Source organism: Archocentrus centrarchus, chromosome 20 (genome assembly GCF_007364275.1).
Source record: "Archocentrus centrarchus isolate MPI-CPG fArcCen1 chromosome 20, fArcCen1, whole genome shotgun sequence".
In the NCBI taxonomy this organism is placed as follows: domain Eukaryota; kingdom Metazoa; phylum Chordata; class Actinopteri; order Cichliformes; family Cichlidae; genus Archocentrus; species Archocentrus centrarchus.
The window spans coordinates 984,296-996,865 of NC_044365.1; the positions used below are offsets into that span (position 1 = coordinate 984,296).

The window sequence follows — 12,570 nt, forward strand, 5'->3', positions numbered from 1 at the left end:
AAATAAACTATTGGCTTATTTAAATAATAATGCTCCTCAAATAAATTGATGCTTTTTTCCTCCATAACAAAGACTCACAGCTGTGCTATTGAAATGTAAACAGAAAAGATCAGAACAAAAACAGCAAAAGGCTGATTTATTCTTTACAAAGCCAGTCTGCAGTGAAGTAGACTTCACCAAAGTACTTCCTCCTGTGTGTACTCCTGTACATCCAGTACTCTGTGCAAATAAACATATAAACAGACTGAATGAATAAACTCCATCCTTCAGTCTGCAGAGTTCTAGCCAGCTCAGTAAATGTGTTGAGACACCCATGACTGCAGTCCGGCCCACAGTAACAACCTCATCGTCAAATTTGCTGACGACACCACAGTGGTTGGACTCATCTCAAAGGGAGATGAGGCAGCTTACAGAGAGGAGGTCCTGAAGCTGACAGCCTGGTGTTCAGAGAACAACCTGCACTGAACACCATGAAAACCAAAGAGATCATCATCGACTTCAGGAAGCACAGGACTGACCCAGCTCCCCTCTACATCAACGGCGAGCGTGTGGAGAGGGTCCACACCTTCAGGTTTCTTGGTGTCCTCATCTCTGCTGATCTCTCTTGGTCAGATAACATCACAGCTGTTATCAAGAAGGCTCAGCAGCGACTTCACTTCCTGAGGGTCCTCAGGAAGAACAACTTGGACTCAAAGCTGCTGCTTCGTCACTTGGTGGCAGCTCTCACTTGGTGTTGGCTCTCACTTCCGGTATTTTATCACTTCCTGTTCCTGTTTCGGAGCACAGTTGTGATGTGCGATACGACATATTTTCTTTCCGATCCAATACTGAGTAATATTCAAGCTGGTATTGGTGATACCAATCCAATACCGATACTTTCTGCAAAAATCTTAAATGAAATAAAATCACAGGGCAAAACAAATGATAGGGCTATTCAACACTGATTGCTTAGTCTTATTTAGACTGAACTATATGCAGTCCCATCAAATAGCCTGCAATACAGGAATACAAACATTCCAGTATCTGGGTGACTTATATTAAAATTGCCAGTAAAAATTTTTAATAAATAAATGCCACAATAATTGCATGTTTGTTGTGCCTATATTTTAAAATGATCACTTAACAAATAACACAAAGTAGATGGATAATAAATGAGCTATATTTTATTGGTAAAATGTTTTATTTTTAGTCATCTTTTCTAGTATATATTTTTTTATATTTCTCCATAGCAGTTTTTATCACAATTGCTCTGTATTATTTAATGACACCTGTTAAAGCACTTTCAGTTATCTTACACTTTAGGAAAGCTTACCTGAATAAATCTCGGCTTTTTTACCTCTGTGAGATTATCTCACATGATACAAATTACTCCAAGCTGAAATCATGCAGCTGTGTTGAAGCATGTGTTTATTTTGTTACTTGTACTATCTTAATTAATCTGTCCAACTCAAACAGTGACCGTGCTTATCGCCCCTTAAAACTCTATATTTCCCTTCTCTGTACCTGGATAGTATCTGCCTGCAACAAGGACTCCGTCTGTCCTGTACCAACAGCAGTGCCTCACGTTTGGCTCTCCTCCTCGGTCCGCGTCATCATGTATGCCTCGTATTCAGTATTGTGGTGAATTCTGAGGAGTTTAACGAGGTTTGTTGTGTTACCACAACTTCTCGCTGTTTTCCCACAAACAGTTTGCGTCTTGGCTACTTGTGGGGCTGAAATAGCTCCACACATGACCAGTGTTGCCAGATCTTGCAACAGAAACAAGCAACCAGCTCTATGAAAACAAGCTCAAAAGAAGCCCAACTGGCAACCCACAACACTGTGTAAACCTGAGGCCGCTTTTAAACATTATATCTCTATAGTAGTATAGCTCACTTCTTTGTTTTGTCTCATTGTGTTTTGGGGCAGTAAAACCCATGGTTCTTAGCCTCATAGAAGAGAAGAGTGCACAGTTTTTTGTGTGTGCTTCTCTGTATCAGCATGGTGAGCACATATTTCACACTTGCAAAATCTGGGGAATGCCTTTGGTAAGTCTCCCATTAGGACCGCAGCTACTTTCAGATCATTTCATTTGCACAGCTGTTAAATACAGAAAGTGCGACTAGAGAAATTATTTCGTCTCATCGTTTTGGCGCCCCCCTCTTGTGCGGTGCCCCTATGCATTGCATATAGTGCATATCCACTTTTAGCGCCACTGTCTCCCATCTGAGCTCAGATCCATTCTGTGCGCTCTCTTTCTCCCACTCTTCATTATATATTTTTTCTATATTTTCCCCACTTACTGGAGCTCATTCTTCCGCTGCCTCCTCACTCTGGGCTGTTACAAGTGTTAGTTTGGGTGTGCGCTCAGTCAACTTGTGAAGGAGCGATAAACAGGAAACGGGGGCTTGGAAGGGACAAACTACCTACCACTCGTCTTTTGCTTTATTATAGGGCGCCGAGAGATATTCAAGGAGTTTCACTTGGAAAGAAAGTCAAGCCCAAATAAGGAGCTCCACGTTCAAAAACAAGCCCAAAGTCGCTTATAATAAGCAGACTTGGCAACACTGCCGGCTGGGTGACGGTGAGGAGGAAGCGTAGTCCTAAGCAGAAGCCCCGGGTACACCACCAACCTGTTCACGTCTCTAACCGTTTTTCTCCACTCGGCGACACACCCGCCGAGGAACAAACTCTGGTTATTGGCGACTCTGTTTTGAGAAACGTGAAGCTAGAGACACCGGCGACCATAGTCAAATGTCTTCCAGGGGCCAGAGCAGGCGACATTCATGGAAATTTGAAACTGCTGGCTAAGGCTAATCGTAGATTTGGTAAGATCGTTATTCACGTCGGCAGTAATGACACCCGGTTACGCCAATCAGAGGTCACTAAAATTAATATTGACTCGGTGTGTAACTTTGCAAAAACGATGTCGGACTCTGTAGTTTTCTCTGGGCCCCTCCCCAATCAGACCAGGAGCGACATGTTTAGCCGCATGTTCTCCTTGAATCGCTGGCTGTCTGAGTGGTGTCCAAAAAATGACGTGGGCTTCATAGATAATTGGCAAAGTTTCTGGGGAAAACCTGGTCTTGTTAGGAGAGACGGCATCCATCCCACTTTGGATGGAGCAGCTCTCATTTCTAGAAATCTGGCCAAATTTATTAACCCTCCTAAAAACTGACTACCCAGGGTTGAGACCAGGAAGCAGAGTTGCAGTCTTACACGCCTCTCTGCAGCTTCTCTCCTCCTGCCATCCCCCCAAAACCCCATCCCCATAGAGTCGGTGCCTGCTCCCAGACCACCAAAAACCAAAGCTAAAATCAGCAAAAAGCTATTTAAGCATAAAAATTCAAAAACAATAAATAATACAGCTTCATCAACTGCACCAAAAAATAAAACAATTAAATGTGGATTGTTAAACATTATGTCTCTCTCTTCCAAGTCCCTATTAGTAAATGATTTAATAATTGATCAACGTATTGATTTATTCTGCCTTACAGAAACCTGGTTACAGCAGGATGAATATGTTAGTTTAAATGAATCAACACCCCCGAGTCACAGTAACTGTCAGAATGCTCGAAGCACAGGTCGAGGAGGAGGATTAGCTGCAATCTTCAATTCCAGCTTATTAACTAATCACAGACCCAGACAAAGTTTTCATTCTTTTGAAAGCCTGACTCGTAGTCTTGTCCATCCTAATTGGGAAAATCAAAAACCTGTTTTATTTGTTATTATCTATTGTCCACCTGGTCCCTACTCAGAGTTTCTGTCTGATTTCTCAGACTTTTTATCTGATTTAGTGCTCAGTTCAGATAAAATCATTATAGTGGGTGATTTTAACATCCATGTAGATGCTGAGAATGACAGCCTCAACACTGCATTTAATCTATTGTTAGATTCAATTGGCTTCTCTCAAAATGTAAAGGAGCCCACCCACCACTTTAATCATACTCTGGATCTTGTCCTGACATATGGCATAGAAACTGAAGACTTAACAGTATTCCCTGAAAGCCCCCTCCTGTCTGATCATTTCTTAGTAACATTTACATTTACTTTAATGGATTACACAGCAGTGGGGAATAAGTTTAATTACAGTAGAAGTCTTTCTGAAAGTGCTGTAACTAAGTTTAAGGATCTAATTCCTTCATTGTTATGCTCTTCAGTGCCAACACAGTGCAGAGCAGCTACCTAAACTCTGCTCCCAGTGAGGTCGATTATCTCGTCAATAGTTTTACATCCTTACTGCGTATAACTTTGGATACTGTGGCTCCTCTGAAAAGGAAAGCTTCAAATCAGAAGTGCCTGACTCCGTGGTATAATTCACAAACGCACAGCTTAAAGCAGATAACCCGAAAGCTGGAGAGGGAATGGCGTCTCACTAAATTAGAAGATGCTCATTTAGCCTGGAAAAAGAGTTTGTTGCTCTATAAAAAAGCCCTCCGTAAAGCTAGGACATCTTACTATTCATCATTAATTGAAGAAAATAAGAACAACCCCAGGTTTGTTTTCAGCACTGTAGCCAGGCTGACAAAGAGTCAGAGCTCTGTAGAGCCGAGTATTCCTTTCACTTTAACTAGTAGTGACTTCATGGATTTCTTTACAAATAAAATTTTAGACATTAGAGAAAAAATTATTCATAACCATCTCAAAGCAACATGTTTATTAGATCCCATTCCTACTAGACTGTTCAAAGAAGTCTTCAATTATTGATGCTTCAATCTTAAAAATGATCAATCTGTCTTTATTAGTTGGCTATGTACCACAGACCTTCAAGGTGGCTGTAATTAAACCTCTACTTAAAAAGCCATCAGTGACCCAGTTGTCTTAGCTAATTATAGGCCAATCTCCAACCTTCCTTTTCTCTCAAAGATCCTTGAAGGAGTAGTTGTAAAACAGCTAACTGATCATCTGCAGAGGAACGGTTTACAGGGGCTTGTAAAAGTATTAATACCCCTTGAACTTTTCCATATTTTGTCACAATACAACCACAAACATAAATATATTTCACTGGAATTTAATGTGAAAGACCGACACAAAGTGGTATAAATTGTGACGTGGAAAGAAAATTATACATGATTCAAAACATTTTTTACAAATAAAAAACTGAAAAGTACATGACAGTGCAGTGATCAGTGCAAACAGACAGGTGAAAAAGTTCACAATTTCATCTGAACTCTGCTGACACAGCATACATTTCACCGCCTGTTTATGAGATACCTGTGAATTATGAACTATGAAGTATTATAATTATATTTCCAGCCATAGAAATATGTCATCATAGTTTTACTGCCCTCATAAATCAGTGTACTCTGACAGAAGCTGGGATCGTTCTCTCTTGTGAGTAGATTGTGATGGAGAGCCGCTCTGACCTGTTACTGAGCCTGTGATGCGTTCAGGTGGATCGGCTCTGGGTCGACCCACTCAGACTGATTTAGGTGATTTCAGAGGAAAATATGTCGCCGTTCAAGGTTCAGACTCTGAAACTTTATAATGTTTGGCAGCATTTAATGATGAGAACTCATTCCAACATGAATGAGTGCAGCCACATTTAAAAACTCCCTTTAAATCCTTTTGGTCCAGTTTTAAAGTGGTTTCAGCCTCATCTTCACTCAGATGTTCAGTGAAGTAAAGGTAGCGCTGCAAGTCGGCTGCATGACCTCGGACACCTGTCCCCCCGTGTTTGTGTTTGTTGTATTCTTGGATGGGTGCTCTGTTAACTGCAATTTCCAATGTGTGAACCTGTTCACCCACATGGCAATAAAACCTTCATTCATCTCCAGCTGTGAGACATTTTTCCATCAGTGATTCCAACATGATAACTGATCTTGGATCAGAGTTCTGTGTCCAAAGCTTCATACAGATCAGTGATTTAAACAGATGCTACAGCAAATGTTTCAGAGGAGCTGACAGTCTGCAGCTGCATCACTGCACAGTTACACAGATGGAGAATATAGATTTGATGCTGAGGTCATAATAAACCTGTGATCTCATCACTGTCTCGGCCCTCACACACCTGAACCATCATAAAAGCACAAATACAACAAATTAATGTCTAACTGGGATTTCAGCGTAAGAACCTGCAGATTGATGGGCTCTGCTCTGACCTTTGACTTTGAGTCAGAGGGTCAGACAGGTGGTTCAGGTGCAGCAGGGGGAGGAGTCAGAGAGAGACTCTCAGAGTTTGGTGAATTAAACCTGCCAGCGAGCAGGTTTAGTTCAGAGTCTGTTACCATGGTAACTGACTCTGAGGTGACTCTCAGCTCAGGATTAACAAAGTCAGAGTTCCCCCTCCCTCTCTAATGGAGGCTAATACTGCACCTCTGTGGTATTAACAAAGCTCTGATCCCTGCAGAGTGCTCTTCATACAGGCCTGTTCCTGTTGTCCTTTAGATCTGAAACCTCTCGCAGAGATCCTCCCTCTGTGATTGCTAACAGTCAGACTGGTTTTACAGAGGGCAGCTACTCATCACCTAATGTAAGATGTACTCTCAGCCTTTTTAAACACTCCTCTTTGTGCAGCCCAGAAGCTTCTGGTTCTCTCTGCTGAGCTTTAGACCGGCTGGTCTGGAAGAAGTATTATTAAATGTATTCAGACACATCACCTCCTTCAGCTGTGATCACTGACGGGCTCAGCTCTAATCATGTTAGCACTGAGCCGGGACTCTGGATCAGCTGTGACTGACAGACTGTGGACATTATGGAGCCTAAATGTGAGGCCATTTTCCTCCTTCATCTGCAGATCTGCAGCCAAACAAAGCGTCTCATTAAAAGTGTGCAGGTCTGAGAGAGCTGCAGACAATCATTGTGTCAAACACAGGAAGCTGAGAGGAGCTGAAGCACAGATGTACAGAGCAGATGTTCATCACATTATGACCTCACTCTGTTTTGTCTTCATATACATTCAGTCTGTGTTTATAATGCACATTTCTGCTTTTACAATAACACAGTTCATATTTTCTCTAATCACAGACTGATTGGTTGTGGACTCTCAGAGACTCACTGTGAAGTTGTGGCCTCGGCTCTGAAGTCCAACCCCTCCCATCTGACACAGCTGGACATGAGTCAGAACAACCTGCAGGATTCAGGCGTGAAGCTTCTGTGTGCTGGACTGGAGAGTCCAAACTGTCGACTGGAGACTATGAGGTCAGTTCACTGACTGCAGCTGTTGTTTTTCTATATTTCAGATCTTTGATTGATGTTTGAAACTTTCTTTGGTTCCTAAATGTTCAGGATGTGTCTGAAGACAAATGTGAAGAAGTTTGAGTGCTTTCAGAAATGTTGTCTTTCCAAACGACTGAACAACACTTTTTCCTTTTGGCTCCAAATAGAAGTGACAGACTTGAGCAGTTCATTTAAAGGCTGACAGAAGTGGAGCGGTGACGGGGAGATGTTTGACAGGACAGTTTTTCAGCCTCCACAGGTTCATGTTGTGCTCCATCAGTCAGTGAAGATGAAGTCAGTCCTGATGAGGCTGTAGAGTGTGTGAGGGATGTGAATGAGGCTGTTGAAGATGTGATGATAGCAGATCCAAACAGGCTGCAGAGACTTTGAGCTTCTGTGGAAACAGAGAGAGAGACGCTCAGAGAAAGAAGAGAAAGACATGAATGTCAAAGCTAATAAAGGTGAAGTTAGGAGCTGTGATGATGTTCATGGATCCGAAGCTGATATGGCTGCTACAGAGACACCCACACAGCTGCTGTGGTGAGGTGTGTGTTAAAGCAGAGGAACAAACAGGAAGCAGAGACAGCTGGCCTTCAAAGTAAAAGCTGCTCCTTTTGAAACGTGTTGGCTGCAGTGGTGTAACTGAAGAAGAGCTGAAGCACAGAAATGAACAAAGTGCCTAAATATTGAACACAGTTCATATATTTGTGTCACTGTTGCACAGCTGATGGCCTATGGGTGCGACTGCTGGAGTGTTGTGAGTGTTGTGACTCAGGTATATCTGTAATGACTCATTCATCAGAGCTCTTCATTCCATAAAGCTCCTTTTTCTCTCACTTTGAGATTAATGTTAAAGGTTGGTGTGACAGAGGAGGATGCTGGGATAGGGGGAGATGGAGGCAGATGATCTGCTGTGGAGGTGGAAGGAGGAGAGATGCCACTTGCTTTGAGACCCCAGCAGCTAACAGGGGTTTACTGGGCTTCATTGAAAGGATCCAGAGGTTCCATCACACCAAAGATCTTTGAACTGATAACTGGGAGAGAGAAAGGCCAAGGAGGAGTGGTTCCAGGTGGGAAGGTGAGAATCCAGCAGTGGAAGTCCAGTTTAGTCCAACAGGATTTCTAGCAGCTCCACCTTCATGGATGATGATCAACCTGAAACAGGAACAACAGCGGACATTTCTTGATGGAACATCTGGATCAGCTGTACCAAGGCTACCTGCACATTTCCACAGATGGCTCTGCAGACATGGAAACAGGTCATGGAGGAAGTTGATGTGCAACAGCAAAGCTGAGAGTGAGTGAATCAGAAAGGATGTGAGAGCACACAGCAGTATACACAGCAGCAATGACAGCAATAATAACGGCTCTGCAGTGGACAGAAAAGTGACAGGAAGAAAAAGTGATCTTTGCTTCAGATGCAGCTTCAGTGCTTACTAGCTCACATCATTTCAGCTCAAAGAGCCGGCCAGATTTCCTGGATGAAGCACTCCTGCTGGATCCTCACCTGGTGGAGAAGGGCAGGGAAATGAAATGGATTTGGGAGCAGCACATGTGGATATGAAAGGAAATGAAATGGCAGACACTTTGGCTAAACAGGAACTTAAAGGAGACCAGGTGGAGGTGGCTCTTTGTAAAGTGGGAGGAAAAGCACTGATAGGATTCAACATGCCAAAGAAATGGCAGCACAGGTGGGACACAGGGACAAAGGGAAGACACTTCCACAGAAGTGAGGGAAAAGTGGATGGAGTCAAGACAACAGGGAGAAAGAGAAGGGAAGAAGCTGTATTTGTAGGTCAGGAAGGTCACACAGGATTAAAGTCAACTATGCAGCTTGTAGGAAAACCTAATCCAGGGCAGTGTGGAACATGAAGAGAGGGAACCAGTGGAACATGTTGGATTCAAATGTAGTGGATCCAGAGGAGCTGGAGAAGCTCTGAAACTAAGATCTAGAAGCAAGGCTGTGCAGGAGTTCAGTTTAGATGTGTTATTGCAGGGGGTTATCAATGGAGGCACAGCAGCACTTTGGAGCTTTGGAAGGGAAACAGGAATTCTTCAGAGAATCAGGGGTCAAAGGTCACATGTACTAGTGGGCTGTGGAGATTAGTGCCCAAAGGCTTTGTGGGATTGGAAGCTCCCATCCTTGCTGCTGCTCTCATATCATCAGTGCAGCCACTAGGTGGCAGTAATACATCTTTATGTTGGCTGTCAGCCGCTGAAGAAGAAGAAGTGATTTTGTAAACTTGTACATTGTGAAGCTTCTTCAGCTCTGATTATGAAACACTGAATGATTTCAAACTTTGTCTAATAAACTCCCATCAGAGTGGATGTTAGTGCGCTCGTGCTACGCTGTGACACAGTGTGACAGTCCACCCACATTCACCTGTGACACACCTGCACCTGCATTCATTCTGAGCAGATTTCAGCTCAACACTTCCTGTTTGATGTTCAATCCATCAGACACGCCCTCTGCAGCTGTTTGTATGTACTGCTCCCTCACAAAGAAACTGCAGCAAATCAAATGTCATCAGCTTTATTTTCACTTTAGATTTAGGAGCATTTCACACATTTATTCACAAAACTAAACTTTATTTCAACACAATGTGATGTTGTTAACAGTGGTACAATATTAATGATTTCAAGCTCAAACTTTGTCTAATAAACTCACATCTTTGATTCTTTATACAGATTGATGAGCTGTGGTTTCTCAGAGATCAGCTGTGATTATCTGGCAGCAGCTCTGAAGTCCAACCCCTCCCATCTGAGAGAGCTGGACCTGAGCTGGAACAACAACTACCTGCAGGATTCAGGAGTGAAGCATCTGTGTGGTTTTCTGGAGAGTCCACGATGTGTTCTTGAAACTCTGAGGTCAGTCTCCATGTTTTAGTTGTGCTGAGATGAATCTGATGTGAAACACTAAACTGCAGACATAAGGCTGATATTATACTGATCCACACTGAGGATGTTCATGGTAAAGTCTGTGTTCTTCTTCTCTGCTTTAGTCCATTGACTGTAGCAGAACAATGTTGACATTTCAAAGCTTCAAAGAAGAAGAAAAATCCTCCACTGGATAATTCACTGTGAAACTCTCAAACACTTCATTCCACCTTAAAGTCTGTCTGACACTGAAATCCAAACCAAAATGGCCGTTTGCTTTACAGACAGCAGTCCAACACAAAACAGACACACAACATCCAAAACACAGTCCAACATCCAAATGTCCTCCACTGCCACCATGAATGATGGCAAAGAGAAGGAGGAACACTCTGACATTCAGGGTTAGAATGAGCTTCATAAAGCAGACTGTGAAGATCAAAGCTGCATTAGAGAGCTGACATTCATCAATTAGTGGACACAAGTGGACAGATATCATCTGAAGCACTTCAAAGGCTTTAAATCAGCACATTTCTCTGCATTCTTTCTTCTTTGGAACTTTATTGGTAACTTTGATGAAGGGAACAGCGTGGTACACCTGAACAGGTGAGCAGTCCATCACAGAGAAGCACACACTCTCACATCCACACCTACAGCCAATTTAGAAGCACCAATGAACCTAAGCAGCATTTCATTGGACTGTGGGAGAACATCCACAGTCCACAGAAAGGCCCAGCTGACCAAGAAGCTCCAACCTAGAACCTTCTTGCTTTAAGGCCATAGTGCTAACCACTTTTCCCAATTTCAGGACAAATCCTGCATTTTCCTGTTCCTGCCTACAGGGCAGCTACACTAACACTTTCTCATCAAACACTGCCACCTAGTGGAGGAAGTTTCACTGCAGTCTGAACATTACAATTAGTTCCTCTAATGTGGAGGTGGAGGTGGTGGGGGCCACAGGGTGGTGTGGGTGGGAGTTCGGTCCAGACTATTATTTGGAGCCTGGAGACAGACTGGTCACAGCAGCTAACACACTGATCAAGGACTGGGCCATGATGGGACTCCACAGCATCCAGAAGACTCCTGATTCCAGAGTCATCAGCATCCTGAAGGACCAATCCTGATCTCTGATTGCTCTGACACTCATTAGTATATCAGAGAGATCACAGAGGTGGAAGCTCACAGAATGAAGACGAGGGTTCAAATCCCTCTCCAAGTGCTGATGTTCCACAGTCCTGTGTGGATCAATGACTGAGCTACAGGGAAAAACCAGCTGTGATGGAAGAAGATCCCAGCACCCATTAACACTGCATAATGTCCCTGAAACATAAAATAATATCTGTGGCATTAATTTTCCCCTCTTTACTGTTACTGCTGCCAAATGATCAGGTACCTTTTCATGAACATGTAGCTGGATCCCAGGGGGCTCAGGGGCTGCATCCTTCTAAAGCCGTGAAGGCCGGAAATGAACGGCCGTTAAACAGGACGGTCCGGCCTACGGAGGGCCGCTCAGGTTGCCTAGCGACCATGACATCAGCTGTGAGAGCGTCTCGTTCAGCATCGTTTGACAGAGATGAACGTGAAAATCTCCATTTGATCTCATTAGTGTGAATTTTGCTGAGATGAAACTGAGATGTTTGATTGGTCTGTGATGTCTCTGAGGCTGAGAGACCACGGGCCTGTAAACACAACACTGTCATGTTATTACAGTTAGCTAATGTCCTTCATCAGACACTTTGGCAGCTTTTTCCACCTTTGAAAACTCCCACTTTGATGGTCAAAGGATTCGAACATGTCCTAAAAGGATGGATTTGAAGGAGCTCTTTAAACGGTTGTAGCGCTCCTTCACAGAGAGACAACAGCCTGTCTGTCCTCCCCCTGTTCTTACCTCCATCTCTCAGCTGCTGCTGGCTGCTCCTCCTCCTCCTCCTCTTCCTCACACAGTGCTGAATTTGTCCTGGTGTCTCATCAGGGGTGGAGAGCCTCTGTCCCATCAGCTCTCCCTCAAAGAGCCCACAGATGATCTGCAGCAGTGGCTTTCTCAGCCTGTCCTCACTCTGGACACTTGCAGTTCTCACACAAAGGGAATCAAATGTGTGTTAAGCTGCAGGATTAAATCACTGCTTGGACTCATAAATACATGTGCAGACTTTGTATTTTCACTCAGAAAGACCAAAGCAGAGAGAGGGTGGTATAAAGCTCTGCAGAAACACACTCAGAGAAGGAGGATTTCCACACTGACTGCCTGTCTCACTGTTAGGGCTTCTAAATAAGACGAGAGACAAATTAAATCCAGTATCTGCTGGACTGGACAAATGTTTGGCTCCTGTCAATAAACCACCTTTCTTTGAGCTGAACGAGTGAACCATCTGCTCATTTCTCCCTAAAACAAAGGTTAAAGGTCGTTGGGCAGAATAAGTGAGCTAACATTAACATCAGTGTGATGAATCCAGGACTTCCAAAGTGCAAACAGCTTCACCCTCGGTGGACGGTTCCTCTGCTGATTGTAGCCACAGTCAAAAGCATGAATTCTAGCAGCAGGTTGTTCAGCATTGAGAA

The 12,570-nt window shown here is 43.5% G+C and overlaps 1 protein-coding gene across 8 annotated transcripts in view; it reads left to right on the top strand.

Moving 5' to 3' along the window:
* LOC115799114 (NACHT, LRR and PYD domains-containing protein 14-like) overlaps positions 1-12,570 on the top strand; it is a 488,499-nt gene that overhangs the window by 22,941 nt on the left and 452,988 nt on the right. For 6 of the 8 annotated variants that reach the window (XR_004021532.1, XM_030756091.1, XM_030756100.1 and 3 more), the window contains exons 8-9: positions 6,946-7,119; positions 9,826-10,005. Coding sequence is in view for 7 of the 8 variants with exons in the window: in XM_030756091.1 (XP_030611951.1) it covers positions 6,946-7,119; positions 9,826-10,005 (354 nt within the window). In the remaining variant the exon portion in view is untranslated. The remainder of the gene's footprint in view (positions 1-6,945; positions 7,120-9,825; positions 10,006-12,570) is intronic. The other 2 variants (XM_030756096.1, XM_030756098.1) reach the window with 1 other exon arrangement.